The 21,453-nt window shown below is 45.0% G+C and overlaps 3 protein-coding genes across 3 annotated transcripts in view; 2 read left to right on the top strand and 1 right to left on the bottom strand.

Moving 5' to 3' along the window:
• Positions 1–4,556: 4,556 nt before the first annotated feature.
• LOC310853924 (threonine--tRNA ligase 1, cytoplasmic-like) lies at positions 4,557–6,983 on the top strand (the record flags this gene model as incomplete). The annotated part of the gene is made up of 1 exon (XM_083758398.1): positions 4,557–6,983. One exon carries the CDS (start codon positions 4,557–4,559, stop codon positions 6,981–6,983), a length of 2,427 nt encoding a protein of 808 aa, XP_083614524.1.
• Positions 6,984–11,348: 4,365 nt separating this feature from the next.
• On the top strand, positions 11,349–13,634 carry LOC310853923 (autophagy-related protein 9A-like; the record flags this gene model as incomplete). Its single annotated transcript, XM_083758397.1, has 1 exon — positions 11,349–13,634. A coding segment is annotated over one exon (2,286 nt), but the record flags the coding sequence as incomplete, so codon positions are not given.
• zranb3 (zinc finger, RAN-binding domain containing 3) overlaps positions 13,566–21,453 on the bottom strand; it is a 117,647-nt gene continuing 109,759 nt past the window's right edge. The window contains exon 24 of the mRNA XM_083758396.1: positions 13,566–13,687. Within this exon, the coding sequence (XP_083614522.1) occupies positions 13,639–13,687 (49 nt within the window). The 3' untranslated portion in view covers positions 13,566–13,638. The remainder of the gene's footprint in view (positions 13,688–21,453) is intronic.

The raw sequence follows: 21,453 nt of genomic DNA, 5'->3' as shown, positions 1-21,453 counted from the left end.
GTGTTCTTCAGACACTTCAGCTCGTTGTCCAGGTCCACTCTGGCCTTCTCCAGCGCCGTGTAGTCCAGTTTCCGTCTGTCCGCCTCGTTGTTTGTCGTCAGGATCTGCTTGGTAAGCTCGTGGCAGTTCTGCACAATGTCCTCCATGGACTTTGTCTTGTCTTTGAGCGCCTGGCTCCTCACCCTGATGTGGTGGTGGTGCTGCGCCAGCTGCAGCGCGCACTGCTGCGTCTCGGCGTCGCGGTGCCTCATCTGCGTCACCGTGTTCTCCCACTGGAGGATCAGCTCGTGCCTCTCCGTGTGGGCCTGTCGGAAGGCGTCCGCCATGTTGTCCAGGTGGAGCTGCGTCGCTATCGTCTCGGTCACCTCCTTGTCCAGCGCCTTGTGCCTCTGGATGGCCACGAGCGCCTTCTTCTCGATGGCCGCGGACAGTATCTGGATCCTGCTCTCGTCCTGCTGGGCATACTTGACGACAGTCATGGTGTCCTGGTACCGGCGGTCGGCCTCGTCCAGCCAGGCGTTCAGCCGGTGCTGGTCCCAGTCCAGCTGGTCGGCCAGCTCCTCCAGCTCGCAGCCCACCTTGGAGATCTCGCTCTCCTGCGCGCTCTTGCGCTCGGCCAGCCCGCGGCGCTCCCTCTGCAGCTGCGCGATCTCCTGCCGCAGGTGGCCCGCCTCCCGCTCGGCGAGGGCCCTGAAGTGGTTGTCCAGGTCGGGCTCCCGCTCCCGGGACCTGCAGAGGGTGTGCGTGTGCAGCAGCGCCTGGTCGCAGCGCTTCAGCTGCTCGTCCATGGCGCCGAGCACGTCCTCGGACTCGTGGAGTCTGTACTTCCACGTGATGCTCTCCTTCTCCTTCCTCTGGATCTCCTCCTCCAAGGCTTTGTTCTCGGCGTTTGCGATGGGCATGGCGAAGCCATCCGCCCAGCCCACCTCGGTCAGGAGCATGTTACTGAGCCACATTTTGCCCGAGTGAATTGTTTACAGTATACCCGTTGGATTGTCTCTGTCTGTTCAAAGTACAACTCCTTGTAGTACAAATACAGTACAAGGAGCACTACAAGTGGTTTTATAATACATAATTGCACCAAAAAATACATTATATAGTTTACAGTAGCTCTGGTCTGACGTCACACACACTGAATAATAACAATTTGCGCAGGCATGAATATATTATGCCATTGCAACTAAATAAAACACTTCTGCGGTCATTTTAACCCTCTAATGGCCAAGTTGCCAACCTTAATAACATCTTATTGTGCCTTAGGCCAGCTTTGGCTGACTTTTTGAATGACAATAGAATAATGTGCGATATGACCACAATGTCACGAAATATCTCATTTTAAAGCTGCACATCTCTAGTTTACACCGAAAAAAAATATATGTTCCTAGCATGTTCCTTCGTTTACTTATAAGCACTTTAGTACACCTTGGTTTGACTTATCACTGAAACCAAGGTCTACTAAAAAGCTTATAAGTAAACGATGGAACAAGCTATAATCACAATTTTTTCATTGTAAAGTAGTGACTTGGAGCTATAAAATGAGACATTTCGTGACATTGTGGTCATATCTCACATTTTTCGATTGCCATTCAAAAAGTCGCCAAATCTGGCCAATGCTGGCCAATGCCCCATTTCTTAATTCGTCATTTTAATGCAATAAGAGGGATCAGCGATCTAAATACAATACATCAAGTTTTACTTTCGATTTCAAAGTAATACCCAGAAGTTCCACCTGATGGCAGGAACGTTCCATTATTCTGATTTTGACAAAAGTGTTAAATCTGGCTAAATCACTTCCTGTCAAACGAGGTAAACAAAGGAAGCTAATTTGACCCCTAGCTTATAGCTTGGCCGTCCGGATTGCTAAACTAACATTAGCTTTGTCATAACTTAGTCAGATTAAGCTTAAAAACGGCCAGGAACATCCAAAAATATCAAAAAATTTGCCGCGGATCACATAGAGACGGCGCGCGTGCACGATAGTGCACGATCGCGCGGGTTTCGGCCGGTTTTTGGTAGATTACATAAAAATAATTAAAAAAATGTCAAACAATTGCAATATTTTGTTATAAAAAGACGTACTGACAGGGCAGTACGTCTACTACGCAGATAACGTCATTGGCTTGGAGGGATTTGTTGATTTACTACGTCAATTAACATGGCAGTCTATGGGCTTGACGTAGTCTTGGCCACAAGGGGGTTAACATCTACTCAGACTTTTGTGGGCACCCCAGGGCCCAGACACCCCGACCCCCGGGGGTTAAATTGGCTTCATTCAATATCTAAATAATTTTTCATCAGACATGTCTCCCTCAAATGGGCCCAATTCACGAAGCTGTTTACTTACAGCCATGTTTTGGGTGTAAAGTAATTCTCCAAACGTCCCACGTTAGTAGTCTAGAATAAGGCATTCTAATGGCATACAGCAAGCTTTGGTCCCATGGTGTAAGTCTGCAAAAAACAGCTTCGTGAATTGGGCTTTGAGGGAGACATGTCTGATAAAAACTATTTAGATATTGAAATAAGCCAATTTAGATGTTAAAATGACCGCAGAATCCCCCTCCGCCACCCATATAGGCCTTCAACCTCCTTATCCATCTGTTGATGAACTTGATTTGACTGAGAGAAACAGGTATGTATGCTTTCAATGAGTCTGACGTGGTGGAGATTGAAGTTCATGGACTCGGTTCACGTGTCTGGATTTTGCAGAGGGCTGGGCCCTAACAGTTTTAGATTTAGTCGACTAAAATTTATTTTGTCTAATGTCTGGCCTCGATGCAGTCATAATTACTTTTACACTTAAATGTAACATGAATGGTTTAAACTTTAAACTTTAATGCCTTTCAAAACGTTTACGAAAATCAGATTTGACCAAATGTATTGTTTTGATCTAATGTATTGTATACGGTGTTAAAATGAAAACATTCAGCTGAATATTAGTTCATTTTCGCTGAATGTTCGCATATTGTTATAAATAATCGAAAACAGTATTGTATTGTTTCCATACATCAGTGCTATTGAAAACCCTTTACGTCTGTGTGTTGTTTCGAAATCATTGAACCAATGGTGAGGCAGTATTGCATCGTTTAAAAAGTATAAGGTTTTCTTCAATTATTTAAAAATATATATTTTTCATTTCCTGAAAAATGAACATTTTGGAGTTAGGTGGTTTCTTCCCGACAGCAACGATATCTGCTATTTTTCAACAGCAAAAGTTTAGAAATAATGGTTAAAAGTGGTTCAAAGTTGATGGTGATGGTTTAAGCCACTACAGATGCTGCTCGTCCCGTTTGAATTCTGACCTGTAGTGTTCATTGAAGTCTAATCTGAAACTCAGGAAACGCAGACTCTCATCTGTGCTGGTCATCAGCAACACCAAGAACTGCTGGACTATACCCTGAGAAAGGGAAGAGGACAGCGTTGGTTAAAGGACAGTATAAGCGAGGGAGAGAAAGATGAGAGAATGTTTCAATCACCTCTCATTGTAAACCATATTATATTGCACACGTTTAATGCCTTGGACGTGTCTTTAGGTCTTTTTTTTAAAATATATATATATATATATTTGTGTTGGCCTTCCCTTCTTCAGAGTACTCCTTGTGTTTCGCGTATGTGCACTGCCGTTCACTTACGGCTCCATTAGAATGGTTCACTAGTCTAAATCTATAGGAGCTCTCCTTGGTTTTGACCAAAAGGACAATGTTCTGTCAGGAAGCATCGCGTTTGGAATATAAACACCCTTATTTGTGACAGCGTGAGGTAAGAACAGAAGATTAGGCCTCCCGGTTTTTTTGGGGGTAATGGAATGGCCTTTCAGAGTAAAATCTGCCTCATCTGTTGACACTCTAGTGCCATTATTTTGAAGAATTCCCCGGCAAAAGGAATTCCTTCATTCCTTCATTCACCTGTTAGGTGTGAATACTGTCCACTTTGTCCAGTCATGCATTCAACCATCCATCCATCCAATTACCTGGTAGAAGTGTGTGAGGATGCGGAGCTGGGAGCGCATCTTTGGTATGGTGTCTTGGAAGTCCTGCCTCCTCTTGTTCTCCTCTGCCTCCTGTTCAGCCGTCACACCCCACTCCCCCTTGGAGATGACACACACGCACACTCACACACACACACACACAGGCACGTGCAGAGGGGGGAAATAAGGGCTTATGTGGGGGGGGGGGGGGGGGAAATAAGGGCTTACGGGGGGGGGGGGGGGGGCAATAAGTGCTTTTGGCCCTTCAAGACGAACATTTGAAAAGTAATGATAATTCCACTATTATTATTAAACGCCATTAATTATAAAAAAGACAATATGACGTAAATGGCACATTATGACGTACCTTTTCCCTTCATTGTCAATGGCGTTTACAAAACAAACATTGAACTAAAGACAAACATTAAACCTGTGTATAGGAGCAAGGGCTAGCACACCTCAAAAAGCACGTATTTTGTACAATAGTCGGCCCAATGGACTGCCAACCATATATGGAGTGATGTCATGGTGCCAACGCAGTCACTGGGGGTTTATCTACCCTTGCGGGATAGCATATTTATTATTATTCATTATGTCTGAAGAAGAATGCGTCTTCCCTGCAGACAAAATGAGGGAGCTTCATGTAGATGAAAGCAAAAAGGTCGGAGGTGGTAATGTTGGAGGCAAGAAGAAGGCCAAAGTTGTTGCAGAAGACTGCAGAGTCCGGGGTGAGTTGATGCCACCGCCTCAGTATATTGGGGAGCGCTTGTCTCTCTACACGAAGCTGAAAGCGGAACACGATGCCCTGTTGGCCGAGAGGGCCGCTCTCCCCATCAAGGTGACCCTCCCCGATGGGAAGGTGGTGGATGGCGAGTCCTGGAAGACCACGCCGTACCAGGTGGCGTGCAAAATCAGCAAAGTTCTCGCCGAGGACACGGTGATCGCTAAAGTGGACAACTCTCTGTGGGACTTGGACAGACCGCTGGAGAATGACTGTAGCCTGGAGCTGCTCAAGTTTGACAACGAGGATGCCACAGCGGTGTACTGGCACTCCAGTGCCCATATCATGGGTGAAGCCATGGAGCGGGTCTACGGAGGCTGCCTCTGCTATGGTCCACCCATCGACACTGGTTTCTACTATGACATGTACCTCGACAACAACGAGTACATCTCAAGTGGTGACTTTGCCTGTTTGGAGACCTTGTGCAAGAAGATCATCAAGGAGAAGCAACCCTTTGAGAGGCTGGAGATTAAGAAGGAGACCCTCCTGGAAATGTTCAAGTACAACAAGTTTAAGTGTCGCATTCTGAACGAGAAAGTCACTACCCCTACTACTACAGTTTACAGGTGTGGTCCATTGATTGACCTGTGCTTAGGACCTCATGTGAGACACACCGGAAAGATCAAGGCCCTGAAGATTCACAAGAATTCATCCAGTTATTGGGAGGGAAAGGCTGACATGGAAAGCCTCCAGAGAATGTATGGAATCTCTTTCCCTAACCCCAAGATGCTCAAAGATTGGGAGACACTCCAGGAGGATGCAAAGAATAGAGACCACCGTAAACTAGGCCGGGAGCAGGAGCTGTTCTTCTTCCACGACCTGAGCCCAGGGAGCCCCTTCTTCCTGCCTAGAGGGTGCTTCATCTACAACACCCTGTTGGACTTCATCAGAAGTGAATACAGGAAGAGGGGCTTCCAGGAGGTGCAAACACCCAGCATCTACAACAACAAGTTATGGCAGCTCTCTGGCCACAGCGAGAACTACAGCGAGAACATGTTCTCCTTTGAGGTGGAGAAGGAGAATTTTGCCCTCAAACCCATGAACTGCCCCGGTCACTGTCTGCTGTTTGGCCATCAGTCCCGGTCCTGGAGAGAGTTGCCCATCCGCCTGGCTGACTTCAGCGTCCTACACAGGAATGAGCTGACAGGAACCTTGACGGGCCTCACCCGGGTTCGCCGCTTCCAGCAGGATGATGCTCACATCTTCTGCTCCATGGAACAGATTGAGGGCGAGATCAAAGGTTGCCTGGACTTCCTACAAGCCGTGTACAATGTGTTTGGACTGACATTCAAACTCAATTTGTCCACACGGCCAGAAAGGTTCATCGGAGACCCTCAGGTCTGGGACCAGGCAGAGGAGAAACTGAGAGACAGTCTAAATGAATTTGGGCAGGAGTGGGTTGAAAACCCTGGCGATGGAGCGTTCTATGGACCAAAGATTGACGTTCAGATTAAAGACGCCACCTGTAGATACCACCAGTGTGGCACCATCCAACTGGACTTCCAGCTCCCCAAACGCTTCAATCTCAAATTCGTCAGCGACGACGGGAAGAACAAGGAGCCGGTGATCATTCACAGAGCCATCCTGGGATCAGTGGAAAGGATGTTCGCCACTTTGACCGAATACTATGGAGGCAAATGGCCTCTATGGCTCTCCCCCCGCCAAGTGATGGTTGTGCCTGTGGGACGCGCATGCGACGAGTATGCACAGAAGGTCCATCAAGAGTTCCACAGCAGCGGTTTCATGGCCGACGTAGACCTGGACCCCGGGTGCATTTTCAACAAGAAGTTCCGAAACGCAAAGCTGGCCCAGTACAACTTCATCCTGGTGGTGGGAGAGAAGGAGAAAGCGAGCGACACCGTTAATGTGCGAACGCGTGGGGACAACACGCTGCACGTGGAGTGCAGCGTGAAGGAGTGCATCAAGCGTCTGCAGACGCTGATGTCCCGCAGGAGTCCGGACGCCGAAAAGGAGTTCCACGCTGGCTTTAAATCCTCGCCGTGTCCTTCCCCTATTCAAATTGGTTCAAACGCCGCCGTGTTGGACGTCTTAAAATGTGACTCTGCGGAGATAGTCCTCGCTCAGCCCATGGACAAGATGCCGGACCACAGTGCCCTGATGATGTTGGCACAAAGGGAAAATAAGCTGATGGAGGAGAATGCCAAACTGAAGAAGGATATTGAGGAACTGCAAGAGATGAGAGAGAGACGTTGTCTCTGTAATTTGACCTCAAACTAATTGCAAATTAAACAAACCCGCGTGTTTCATGATGCTGAATCCATTCCAAGCATTAGTTTTGCATAAAAACACTCATTGGGCTAAATTTTAGGTTTTTTGTGCAAAACTAATGCTTGGAATGGATTCAGCATCATGAAAACACACTAGTTTGACATGTCACATGCTACTTAAAGCAAAAGGAAATCTAGAAAAGATTTGCCTTATATAGGATGTCTATGGTGGTCATACTGTACAGGCCATTTTCAACACTTTCCCCTCAGACAATTCCAGGCAACCTTTTTTCTGTTATTCAGGATATATTGAAGATACAAAATCAGCTGAGTTTGTTTCTTTTGCAATTAGTTTGAGGTTGATCCTGTATTTTCCATAGATTTCCTGTACTAAAGAGATCCTGGAGATTATTGAACCAAATAATTAAAAACATTAGGCATGGATGACAGGTTATTTTCCCTTAGGGAGATCAATAATGACACAATACACAATGTTCCCCTAGGTCTAGGAGAATGATTAAGTTGATTCTTATACACATTGAAAAATAAATCAACAAGACATTGAACACTAAACAAATATAAGGGGTGATCAGAGAAGACCCGTTTACTGCAGTCTTCACAGGAACTGAAGAATGTTCTCATCAACATAATAACGTGTTGTGAATCCCACATTTTAAGGAGGGTTTAACCACTTGGATGTTGGGATGGGGAACAATAGCCTACAATAGATCTAAAAGCTCACAACAACATTGTGAGCTGGTAGATCTGCTATATTTGGTGAAGTCTAGAGGTTTGCAGTTTGCAGATGATTTGGATGGAACGGTCAAGGCATGCAGTGATGACGACACCACAAGCCTCCATCAGTAGCTGTCTGGGTTAATGTTAAAGCAAATCGCTATCCAAGGAAGACGGACCTTTAACCATGCACCCTAACCTTTCAGCTATCGTGGCACCCCGAAAATAAATAAAATTAAATAAAGACTGCTCTCCTAGAGAGCAATCACTGTATCCCAGCTAGACACTGCTCCTGATGGGTTGGGTGGGTTAAATGCAGAGGAGACATTTCTCAAATGTTCAGTGACAAAAATACCCAAAGTGGGGACTAAATTATTAAAATGTAATTACTAACTACAAGCGTGCTTTCAGAAAGTCTTCAGTGTGGCCATGCATGTCCTGCCTCCTCACGAACGGTTAAAATGTTAAAATGGTCAGACAATTTTGTGGCGGAAATGCTAAAAACCCTCATAGTCCGGCAGCCAACAGGCTTTTTTGTTCAAAGTGGGAAATTTGTTATGTAGTTTTTATTTTTTATGAATTTACCTAAAATATTGTCTATATACATTAATGAATCCACTGGCTGTCGGAATGGAGCAGTTTCTTTTATAGGGGGTTATTACAACCTATATATAAAAAAATATAAGTTTAATTAGCATGTGACGTGTCAAACTATGGTTTTTCTATTCTAAGCATTAGTTTTGCACGGAAAATCCTCATTGGACTAAATTCGGCCATAGCCACTTTCCCAAATGTGCCCAAATGTGATGACCTCATTACATTTGTGATGACAGTGTTTTCCGTGCAAAACTAATGCTTGCAATGGATTCAGAATCATGAAAACCCCCTAGTTTGACACATCACATGCTACTTAATGCATACTTACATAATTACATTTAGAAAATGTTCCCTTATATAGGTCACATATAACCCTGTATAAAAAAAGATAAATATAATAATTGCTCAATGTTTATAGTCGGTCAGCAGGTGGATTCATGAATATCAAACTATATTTATAGAGCACATTTAAAACAATTTAAATTGTACACGGTGAGATAAAAAAAAACATCAACAATAGTGCAACAACAGAAGTGCAATAAACAAACAAACAAAACACAAACAATTAAAATTAAAACAGTTAAAAGCCAGATCATTTTCTATATATAAGGGCAAGCTGTTCTAGAGCCTAGGAGCAGCCTCTACTCCTTAGCTTCATCACGTGAACCTTCACGAGCAGTTTGTCAGCTGACCTCAGTGCTCTGTGTGGTGTGTAGGGGCCTAAGAGTTCTGATAAATATAAAGGGGCCAGGGCAGTGCAGGGATTTATAAGTAAACAAAATTATCTTAAAATCTATCCTAAAAGTGACAGGGAGCCAGTGCAGTGCAGCTAGAATTGGGGTTATGTGCTCGTGTTTCTTTTGTGCCGGTGAGGAGGCGAGCAGCCGCATTTTGCACCAACTGTAGACGCTTGAGTGATGCCTGGTCATATAAAGGCGTGGATTGCTATGGATATTGTAGACAATATTTTAGGCCAATAAAAATAAAAACTATAGGCTATACCAAATTACCCACTTCACGCCCCCGGCTGCCGGACTATCATGCTCATGATTACACAGGGTTATCTTTTATAATAATAGTGTAATAGCAGACAGTGTTTCCTCTCTCTCTACACTGTACCTGTCAATAAAACAGGAAAAAAATAGAAATGCACTCTGTCAAGGTGCCAACTTGCGCCTTGCACACAAGTATAGGCCATACATGGCCTACTTGTGCGCAAGCAGAGCACACAAGTACTGCTACTATCTAATGTCTATTACAACTGATGTTCTAAATAATTTAGACCCGTTATTGTCCTTATACGAACCTTGAAACATACCTTAGTTACATCACCATCAACAGCTAATAAGGGACCACCATTCTTACCCCGACATAAATACATACGCACCTTAGTTACCATAGTTACGTCATCAAGAATGGTGGTCCCTTATTGGCCGGTGGACAACACAGACTTACATATACCCAGCCGATCGCAGTACTTGTGCGCTCTGCTTGCGCAAGTAATAATCTGAAATCCCAAAGCAGACAGTGTTTCCTCTCTACACGGCATCTGTCAATAAAACAACAGGAAAAACTACTACTAAATTCCTCAGGCTAATTGTACTGTAGGAATGACGTGTTAGTGGCTGGAGAAACAGTACAGAGGCATTGGTAAAGGTTAACCAATGGTAGGTTTATTCACCAAATGAGCACTACAAACCGGCATAAATACAGGAAGCTCTCTACTCCCAGCATAGACTTCAGTTCACTGGCGAAATGGCAGCCTTTTATACCCAGCTGGAGATAATGAGAATGGACTATACCATTTACAGGGGTGTCTTCAAATGAGAATATACCATAAATAAGCATACAATAAAGAAATAACCTTAAACCATACAAATGAAACCGTACAAGTTTCTGTGAACTACATGAACTATGTTAACTATTGTTAGGCAGTCAATCAAACCTCAACAATAGAACTCCACATTATTGCACTTCCAAAACATATTGCATCTATAACCCACATTGCCCTCCTGTTAGTTAATCACCAAGCATTTCCCCAGGTGGAACTCCTTGGCTGAGTGACCATCTCAGCTAAACGGGAAACAGTATTCAACAATAACATCATGACTGCAAAATACAAATGTGCAAGTTATTAAAGTGCCAATATGCTGTGCAAAATAAGTAACAGAGGACCACTCTGTTACATGTACCATGAAAATCTATGAATGTTGCATCCCTCTAATGAAGCATAGCCTCCGTCTATTTGTCTGCACAGTTAGCCTAATGTGGTTACTGTCATGCAGTGACATCATCATGATGATACAAGGCACCGCGCTCACTTCACATGGGTGTTATTTCTGTTATTTGGTTCTGGACAACCGTGGGTCCGACCGACTCGACACCGGGCAATGTACCCCCTGTGGGGGTGTGGAACGCGTGTGTCGAATTTGAAGTCGGTGTTATTAATGTTGGAAAGAAAAAACCAGGACCCCACTAGTGACGTCATGTGGCAGCCACAGTGGGCGTCAGTATTTTTCAACAAATTCTACATTTTGACCAACTCAGCCATCTCCATATTTGGGCAAAAAAAACACATAAGTGTGCACGTCACATGCATGCACGCCCCACTTGCATACCAAGATCGTTGTGGTAGGCACGTGTGGCATGCATGCCAACTGTATGCACTGTGTGTGATGTCAGGTCAGAGCACTGCAAGTCAATCTATTTAAGGTGTGAAGATGCCTTAAGAGTGGCCATTTAAAAAGAGGTCCAGCCTCAGCTTATCTTGCTATAATATACATGTATAGGGGAAACTGGAAGTTCAGTAGGAATTCAGTATTGTAAAGTAAGCTAAACCAACACAAGGTACCGTCACAACCGTAACATTGTCAGGTATATTATATGCAAAAACAAATCTTCTATAATACGTTGTTTTATTCTCAATAGAGGGGAAGGTAGCAATTGTGTTGCTCTCGGCTCATAATGCTGCATAAACAGCAGAGCTGGGACGTTGAGTCCGTAGCAGCATACTTGGCTGCTCGATGCGACTGAAGTTGTTATCATGGCACACTTTGCCTCCTACCATGACTCCCCACCACTGGGAGACGAGAACTTGCTGTTGCACGAGCCCGACGGGGACAAATCCCAATGGCATCACATAGAAAACCTGGATCTGTTTTTCCGGAGGGTCTACAACCTGCACCAGAAGAACGGATTTGCCTGCATGCTGCTGGGGGAGATCTTCGAGCTGGTTCGGCTGCCATTTGTGGTCGCTTTCACGCTGTTCCTGCTCTACTGCGTGGACTACGACGTCCTCTTCGCCAACAAGGACGTTGTGAACCACGCGGCGGGCTCCTCTAAAGTCACCCTGGTCGACGCCGTCCTCCCCGCTGACGTTTGCGGCGCTCGTATCCGCAACAGCCGGCTCGTTATATTTGTGCTGGCGATCTCCACCGCGTTCTGGCTGCACAGGCTGATCAAGTTCGCCTGCAACGTCTGCCGCTACTGGCGGATCAGGTCCTTCTACGTCGGTGCTCTCAGGATGTCGGAGCTGACCTCCGTAAGGTGGAAGGAGGTCCAGGCCAGGATAATGGAGGTCCAGAAGGAACACCAGATGTGCATCTCCAAGAAGGAGCTGTCGGAACTGGACATCTACCACCGCATCCTCCGCTTCGAAAACTACATGGTCGCCATGGTGAACAGGTCTCTGCTTCCTGTGTGCTTCCGGCCTCCTTTGCTCGGAAAGATTGCGTTCTACACTTGCGGTCTCCGGTACAACTTTGAGCTCATCTTCTTTTGGGGGCCGGGCTCCCTGTTTGAGAGCGAGTGGAGTCTGAAGCGAGAGTACAAGAGAGGAGGTGACCGGCTGGAGCTGGCAGATAAGCTGGCTTCTCGTATATTGTGGATCGGCATCGCCAATCTCGTGCTCTGTCCGGTCATTCTGGTGTGGCAGTTTCTCTATGCCTTTTTTAATTACACCGGGGTGATCATGCGGCAGCCGGATTTTTTGGGAGCTAGGAGCTGGTCCCTCTACGGTCAATGTAACTTGCGTCACTTCAACGAGCTGGACCACGAACTTGTGTCGCGTCTCGGCAAGGCATACGAGGCTTCATCCAAGTATTTGAACAGTTTTCAGTCCCCACTGCTGACTGTGGTGGCTAAGAACATAGCGTTCTTCGCCGGCTCTCTCCTGGCTGTTCTTGTCATCTTGACCATCTACGACGAGGACGTTCTACAGGTGGAATATGTCCTCTCCGCCATCACACTGCTCGGGGTGTGCGTCAGTGTCTGCAGGTCATTAATTCGGCACGAGCACAAGGTGTTGTGTCCCGAGCAGCTGTTGAGGGTAGTACTGGCACACATCCATTACGCCCCGGACCACTGGCAGGGGAACGCGCACAGGCACGAGACCCGTCGCCAGTTCGGTCTGCTCTTCCAGTACAAGGCCGTCATTATCCTGGAGGAGCTGGTCAGTCCAGTAGTGACCCCCTTCATCCTGATCTTCTCCCTGAGGAGGAAGTCCCTGGAGATCGTCGACTTCTTCAGGAACTTCACCGTGGAGGTGGTCGGCCTCGGAGACGTTTGCTCCTTTTCTGAGATGGACGTTAGGCGGCACGGACACCCTGCTTGGATGTCGGGAGGGACGACGGAGGCCTCCTTTCACCAGCAGGTGGAGGGCGGGAAGACAGAGCTGTCTCTGATGCACTTTGCCATTACCAACCCCCGGTGGCAACCTCCCCACGAGTCTGAACAATTCATTAGTCAGTTCAAAGAGCGGGTCCAGAGAGATGCAAACCCCCACACAGTCACCCTACTGTCCCAGTCTGAGCCAAGGAGTCTCATTTCCAACCTCTTGGCAGGCTCGACCACCTTAGCTTCTGTTCATTCTGGCTCGGACGGCTCTTTGGCCAATCACGCTGCTGTCAGCATTGATGAGAGGCCCCTCTCGCCAGACAGCAGCAGTCTTCTACCGAGAGGCAGCTTCAACGCTCATGGCCACACCATAGACACCAGCAGGCCATTAATGGCAGACTCTGGGGCCCATGCACGTATGATCAACTCGGGCGGCAGTGCGTGGGAGGGACAGATGATCAGTTCCGTTCTGTCGGAGTACGCCTCCTCCACCGAGATGAGCATGCATGTGCTCTACATGCACGACTTTCACAAGCAGCAGTGTCACGGCGAGCAGTCTCATTGCACATGGCACGCGCAGGAGAGCGGCGACGGCACCCCAGACGAGGTCAGAAGTGACCCCAACCCTCAAGCCAGACACTTCCCCGGGTCACACACCTTCCACACATCAGTCCCCAGTCCCTCCGATATTCCCAGCTTGGCTTCAGCCACCTGCAGTACTACCACAGGCCAGGAGTGGGTCTCGTTGCAGAGCCGCAGCCAGCGTCACTATGGAGGAACCACAACAGATTATTTAGTTTAGATGCAGGGGCCAGGGTGGTATCCCATGATGGGAGGGTGGGCATAGGACAGGAAGCCCCATGGAACCACAACACCATTCCAGGGGAGGACTGTGATTATGAAATACCTCTTCACCAGTGGTGGGCAAAGTAAACAACCCCATTTGAATGAAAATCAACCGATATCGACCAGTAGGTTACCTATCAAGACGATGCAATCAACCTACTGCATGTATACTGGAGCATACTGGCTGCATGCGATTAGGGAACACAGAGACATCCCATGTGGCGTTGGTCGCCACATGGTAACTCTAACCTCAGTCTTAACCGCTCATGTAAGTCCCCTAGTACCCTAACCTCATCAGTCTTAACCTCATCTCATATCAGTCTTAACCGGCCACATGAGTCCCCTATCCTCACATCAGTCTTAACCGGCCACGTGAGTCCCCTAACCTCATCAGTCTTAACCGGCCACGTGAGTCCCCTAAACTCATCAGTCTTAACCGGCCACGTGAGTCCCCTAACCTCATATAAGTCTTAACCAGCCACGTAAGTCAGTTTCACAATGTTTTCACTTCGGCGGCAGTAATTTCAGGTCTGTGTTTTCTAATGGCTCCAGTATACAGGCAGTAGGTGGATATTATGTCCACTGATCTACAGCGTAGGTCTTGGCCAGCGTGATCCCAGTGGTTCCTAAACTTTTTAGCTCAAGACCCACGTACTTTTAGTGTGTAGGAAACGGCGAAAAATTACATGTACTCGCGACCTGTTGGTCTGCGATTCAAAGATCGGGCCCGACTCACTGTTTGGGAAACATCTAAATCAAATGTCATATACCGACAGTATGGTGGATCTGAGACTAGGAATTCATACACAAAGTGTTAAAACTATTTGCAAAAAAAAGATGAGACAAATATTCAAATGCAGCCACAGACTCAGATCAAACTCAGACAAATCATTACAACACTCTGGGCTGTATTTTGCGTGTCTTAAGTACCAGGTCTTATTACCTATAAGTAAACTAAAGACCTGGAGGAGTGATCAATGCTCTTTGGCCACTCAGAATAGCCAAATGGCATTGATCCAGGTCTTTAGTTTACTCAAGTTAGGTAATGAGACCTGGTACTTAAGACACGCAAAATACAGCCCTTTATCACCAAAACTACATCACCTCCAAACAACGCAATTTCCTCTATGGACCCGATAACCCCAGACCTAGGATATTCTATCTACCACCCAAAATCCACAAGGATCCATAGACTTGGACTATTCCCTTCGAGGTGCCTCCCGGCAGGCCTATAGGGCTGTATTTTGCGTGTCTTAAGTACCAGGTCTTATTTCCTGACAACCCCCAATATTGTTTATATCATCACTTGCACACAATGTCATAAACACTACATAGGAGAAACCAAACACACATTAGAAACACGCCCCAGACACACATCAGACGAGCAGACCTACACACCACTCTGTACTTTCAATCCCATCCTATCGCCTAACCTCATAATTTCAGGTCTGGAATGTGGAGTCTGATGGACCAGTGGACAGCGGAAATTTATGGAACATAGATGGATTAAAAAATTACAGACAGTAACACCAACAGGTCTAAATGAAAGAAGATAATCACCTAATGCCTACAAATGACACCCATTTGCACCTTGTCCAGGAGATGGCACTTTACATTTTCCCTGTTTAATAAAACCTGTGTCCCGATGTGAACTGGGACTCTTTTCTAGCTTTTAGGTTGCTTTATAAAAAAAAAATCCACAGGTAGGTATACTGTAGAGGATTGACGTCCATTTTTTATGTGTTTTAGAGTACCTGGATCAAGGGGAACTGTTTACTGTTTACTCTTCTTAAACATGATTTTATATAGGTTTTTAGTCCTGCATGTTCTTAGCATTGTTGGTTGGGGTTTTATATGGTTTTTATTGTTTTAGCCTTAGGTCCCGTGCCATCTCCTGTGGACTGTTAGGTATGCGGTCTAGTCTAACTTGGACTCAGGGGGGTGGACGCCTCTGCCTTGCATAGTCCCCAGTGAATAGGCAGGTTGCTATTAACCCAATTTTGGTTTTTAAATATCAGAAGGTGTTGTAGGCTTGGATTTTTACTAAAAAGCCCCCCTTTTAAAATACACACACACACCTGGACCTTATAAGGTATGCCATCTGGTGGCTAATGAACAAAACCAAATCTCAGAAGTTGAAGTTTTTAAGGACCCACTTTTAGGCCAGTGCAACAGAGCATGCTTTTGCTTTTTTAAACCTTACCCATTTTAACCAAATACATACATACATACGTTACCTTTTAGCCACCCAACATTGAAACATATCTTAATTACATCAACATCAACACCCAATCAACCACCATACCATGCATAGGCTACATACATACTGTACATACCATTTTCGGTCCAGCCGACCACAATACTTGCACGCTCTGCTTGCACAAGTACGGTAATAACCAAGGCATCAAAAGAATAACATAGCCTACTTCATGTATACTGTACGTCATCCTAGAAGTAACAAATGTCATTAGGCCTACTATACTGTCTAAAAAGTCACACTATAAAAGGTTACAGTACAGTAGGCCTATACCCTATACTGTTGTAAAAGAGTCATATTATGTTGACAAAAATGTGGTTATCAAGTCAAAATATCAGTTATATCACCATCTTTGGAGCCACTCTTCACATTTACAGAACTGTCATAAATATAATGCGTGTGGTGGTTGCCACTGCCAGTTGTTGTTATAATCTACCACTAGATGGTAGTATTGTCACACTAATGGGATAAACTGACAATTTTGTAGATATAGTGGCAAAGGTAGTCTATACTGTACATTGCATTTCTCACTTTGGTGGTTTGAGCACATTTTCAAATAAGATGGGTTCAGCCTCAACATTTTTACATAATTAAAATAAATTATTTATAAATGAATTAAAGAATCTCTGTTACGAGCAGTTATGTAACCAGGACATGGACTCAAAACGGCTCCTCAATTGTGCTTCCATCCTGTTAAGTGCAAGCTCTTGAAGAACATGGCCCACCATGAAATGCACTTGACCTGTAATTGAGTCTTAACTCATTTAGACCTGAGCTCCATTCTACAAAATGTCTTCTAAATCATGACAGTTTTCAGAAAAACCCTATGTTTCTATGTCAGTGGTGCTCAAACTATTTCATGTCAAGGACTCCAAAAATGATATGTATTTGGCCTCCTACCCCCATCTGATGTTGTTCCAGCCAGGGACCCCTCCCCAGAAGCAAAGATTTGAGTTAAAAAACGTTTGCTCTGAAAGAATATATATTCAAAGATGTACGCCGCAATTTCACGATTTTTCGAAAATAGTAGACCTACAAGCTCATAGCACAGCACTTGGTGCCGCGCTATGAGCTTGTAGATCTGCTATTTTTCAATAGCTCAAGTATAACATAATACTTACAACACCAAAAGGGGTTCCCGCCCAGAATGGATTAAGAGCAAAAGTACAGACAGTTCCTCTATTATCTGCCCCCTGGATTACATTGTACTTCAGATTCCTGTAAAAGCAGGAGACCATATAGAAAGCCTTATGGCCCTCCTTGTTGCTCTAAGTACCTGAGATGGAGGTGGAAAACCATTATCCCATTATTAGAAACTCAACAGACGGACGGCAAAGAGCTCACACTGTTAATTGAAAACTTATGTTGAGGTAGGTAGGCAACAAGGGCTCAATGGCTCCAATACCTGACAGTGAGTGGGGTCAGCCAGCTGCTACTATACTGCATAATGTATGTATGTATGTATGTATGTATGTATGTGTGTATGTGTGTATGTATGTATGTATGTATGTATGTAGGGGTAAGAATGGTGGTCCCTTATTGGCTGTTGATTGGCCGAGATTTGCATAACGTGTGTAGTAGCTAATTGGCTGTTGTTGGTTACGTAACCAATCTATGTTTTACAATCGTTTATAAAGACATAAATTTACTTGCAAGTGCAGAAGACCAAACTATTCAAGCGTTATAGAAATGTTCAAATTACTTTTCAAGAGTCAAGTGGGAGGGACTGCAGAAACCTCACTTTGCAATTTGTCTAGCTACTTTGCAACTTTTCTAGCTATTATTATTATTATCATCATCATCATCTTGGCTCCCACCCCCGTGACACTGGGCCTGGCTGCATGCCAATCCCCTACTCTTTCCTCTTTCTCTCTCTCCACTGTATAGCTATCAAATGAAGGCTGAGATAATTCACCCAAAAAATAACTAAAAATAAATAAAGAAAGCTTCTGAAAACAATATTTCATGACCATAATGAGCCGATCACACATCTTAAGAATAATTTGGTTTAGAATATTATTCCTATAAACATTCACCAACAGAGTTTATTAACCCAGTTTACTTGTGTATCCCTCAGCGCACACACCCTCTGGTGGCATCAAGAGCAGAGATGGCTGTTTGCAGAGAGACTCAGAGCACCAGCTGTCTTTTAAAAAGCAACGGATGAAAGCCAGTTGATTGGAGATGTGCTGCTCCCTGATCATCAATAATTCACAGCTTTCGACATTTTGAACTAATTATGGTACATCGATGGCCTATTTGGAACAGGCCAGTCAGAGGGGAGCAAATAACTGCATTGCATTGGGATTGATGAGGTAGACCCGGCTACTTTCCCTCCTATAGGCTATTCAGCTAATAGTGTCGATTTTTGTCCTAACACAAACATTAAATGCCATTGACAATGGAGAATTTACGTCATGTGTGTCTGAGCAAATCGGCATGCTAAGAGCGCCCCTCACTTCACACATGTGTGATTTTTACTACACCAGTTGGGCAAATGACCACACACCCCCGACAGTTCCCAGGCCATTTTCATTGGATAGCGATGGCAACATTTCTGATCAAAATAACAGAAACGTTGGGAGCATACTTACTTAGCTACAGTTCACGTCCCAAAGATAATGGGTTCACAGTTCAAATCCCAGTGTAACAAGCCATTGACAGCCCACTCATCCAAAAGAAAGTCAGATCTGATTGTATTAAACAACGTTAAACTCATAAAAATCCACCGTACACATGTGATATGAGCCACCTTCTGTCAAGAAATTCTGTGTAGGTGATTTCTAAGTGTAGGAGTTTGGAAGCGCTCGTTGGAAGTCATTCAACAGGCCTGCGTAGCACCTGTTTTCAATTTGCACATAATGCAGGAAACAGCAGCCAGAATGCATGCGTAACATATCACATACAGTACACGAATAAGCAAGCTGTATTCAAATATTCAGACATCTCATTCACATGAAGGAAATGTATACCTTCTTTGTATAGTTTCTTGTCCATCGATCTTGTGTGTCAAAATTGGAACTCTATATGCTCTAGTCTACATAAATGAAACTCAGTGTGCACTCAGGATGAAACTCAGGATGGTCTAAAGTGCCAGACTCAAGATTAGTTAGCTTCTGACAAGATGTTTTCCAATCACAGTACATCTGTGCACCAAGACACATTTGAATACATATTGTACAGGGAAATGTATTTAAATGATTCCAAATGTTGAAAAGCTATTTGCAAGTTTGCAAGTATGCAATAACCTGCACCTATGCAGTGGTTGGAGGTGGTCTCTGAAGTTTGCTATGCTATACTAGAAATGTAGACCCTGGTGTTGGGTATATGTATTGGTTCAGGAACGTGATGCCTGGCTTAATGGCACTCTTAACACCCTTTTTGCAAAAAGCAAATATATGCGAGTAGGGCAACCAAATCGTCAGCGACGTCCCTGTCGTTTGGTCCCCACAAGGATAGTACTATGTACTGTAAACCGCACGCGTGAGCACACACACGCACACGCACACGCACACGCACACGCACACACACACACACACACACACACACACACACACACACACACACACACACACACACACACACACACACACACACACACACACACACACACACACACACACAGAGAAAGAGAAGAGATGTGTTTACCACCACCTGTGTGTATTGTTTGGGATTCCAGGCATGGCCTTCTTATTTAGAACTGAGAGGTTGGAGGACTGAGAAACTCCAAGCCTTGCTGTGTTTTAATTAGTCTGTCGGTGAAGTGTTATCTTCCCAACACGTCCTATTTGTATTCTCAAAAGGGCACCGATAATGGCCCCTGCAGCTCAGCGAACAGAGGCTGTTTCCTTCATCAGACGGGGCTTAATGACCTCGGCTCTTCAAATAAAAAAAAGAATGGAAAAGAGAATACTAACAAACAAACAACAAGAAGAGGAAGAAAAACATGACTGCATGATAATTATTCTGTTTAACAATCCATGCAGTTGACAATTAAAATTTCCGTCATGTTGTCATGTTTTCATCAACCAAGAGTGAATTCCTCCTCCATCAACAGGGACGATATAGTGCCACAATGCCACTGTGGGAAAAATAATATTTCCCAGGCCCACTTGACAGTGCACACAGTCAAAAAGCCTTGCAGCACACAAACTGATGAGAGTGTTCAGGCATTTATCTGCCTTTGTGATCCACTTTAGTTGATAAAAGGTGACGTTTATCCAGACAGAGTAATTCATTTTGGTGACACTCTGCTACTGTGTTCCAGACAGACTCATTAAAAGGAGATGTCTAGACTTTGTTTAACCAAAAGAAGAGTTAAGGATTGGCCCCAATAATGTCCCGCTGGAAGGCTGCATCATGGTTTTATTGTGATACATCTTTTCTCAGCCCGAGGTCTCTTGAAAAAAGTTCAACTCACGCACAATTGAAAGTTACATGGACATTAACACCAACAAGGACACAGACAAGTGTCCTTGACTGCATGCACCATGCACCACACTGTGCCTTGCACCATGCACCACACTGTGCCTTGCACCATGCACCACACTGTGCCTTGCACCATGCCCCACACTGTGCCTTGCACCATGCCCCACACTGTGCCTTGCACCATGCACCACACTGTGCCTTGCACCATGCACCACACTGTGCCTTGCACCATGCCCCACACTGTGCCTTGCACCATGCCCCACACTGTGCCTTGCACCATGCACCACACTGTGCCTTACACCATGCACCACACTGTGCCTTGCACCATGCACCACACTGTGCCTTGCACCATGCACCACACTGTGCCTTGCACCATGCACCACACTGTGCCTTGCACCATGCACCACACTGTGCCTTGCACCATGCACCACACTGTGCCTTGCACCATGCACCACACTGTGCCTTCACATTTCACCACATTACTTACAATTGGAAGTCGGGTTATCCCTGTCCAATCACGTGATCGGTAATCGGGGCAGATCACGTCATTTCCAAATGACCGTAATCGGAAAGAAAGCAAGAACACGTGATCAGGACATCCCTAGTATCTATCAATACTATGATCCATATCATTTTGGATATTGTACTATTGGCATACGTGGAAAAATTGGTACATACTCAAAATTAAATGATCGGAATCGGAGGGGCATAAAACATGATCGGGACATCATTTTAAGCATAATCCCAATGGTTTACAGTTAATAAAGATTAAAATACTGGGGAACAATTTAAACACTTATTTATCTAAAGAGTCTACCTATCTTGATACATAACACTAGACACAGACAGACAGCAATAATGTTGTCCATAATAATCTCCTTCCCAGTTAGCTGCTTGCCTGCTGCTTTGGAGAGCTAGAGCTTGATTGATTCTTTGGATTTCATCAAGACATCGCCACATGGCAGAGGCTGTAAAAGGCATTCCTTGAAAAGGCAGAATACTC

Source organism: Protomyctophum parallelum (assembly GCF_964188405.1).
Source record: "Protomyctophum parallelum genome assembly, chromosome: 23".
Taxonomy (NCBI): Eukaryota; Metazoa; Chordata; class Actinopteri; order Myctophiformes; family Myctophidae; genus Protomyctophum; species Protomyctophum parallelum.
The sequence above is the reverse complement of the archived record's forward strand: the minus strand, read 5'-3'. Positions and strand labels throughout refer to the sequence as shown.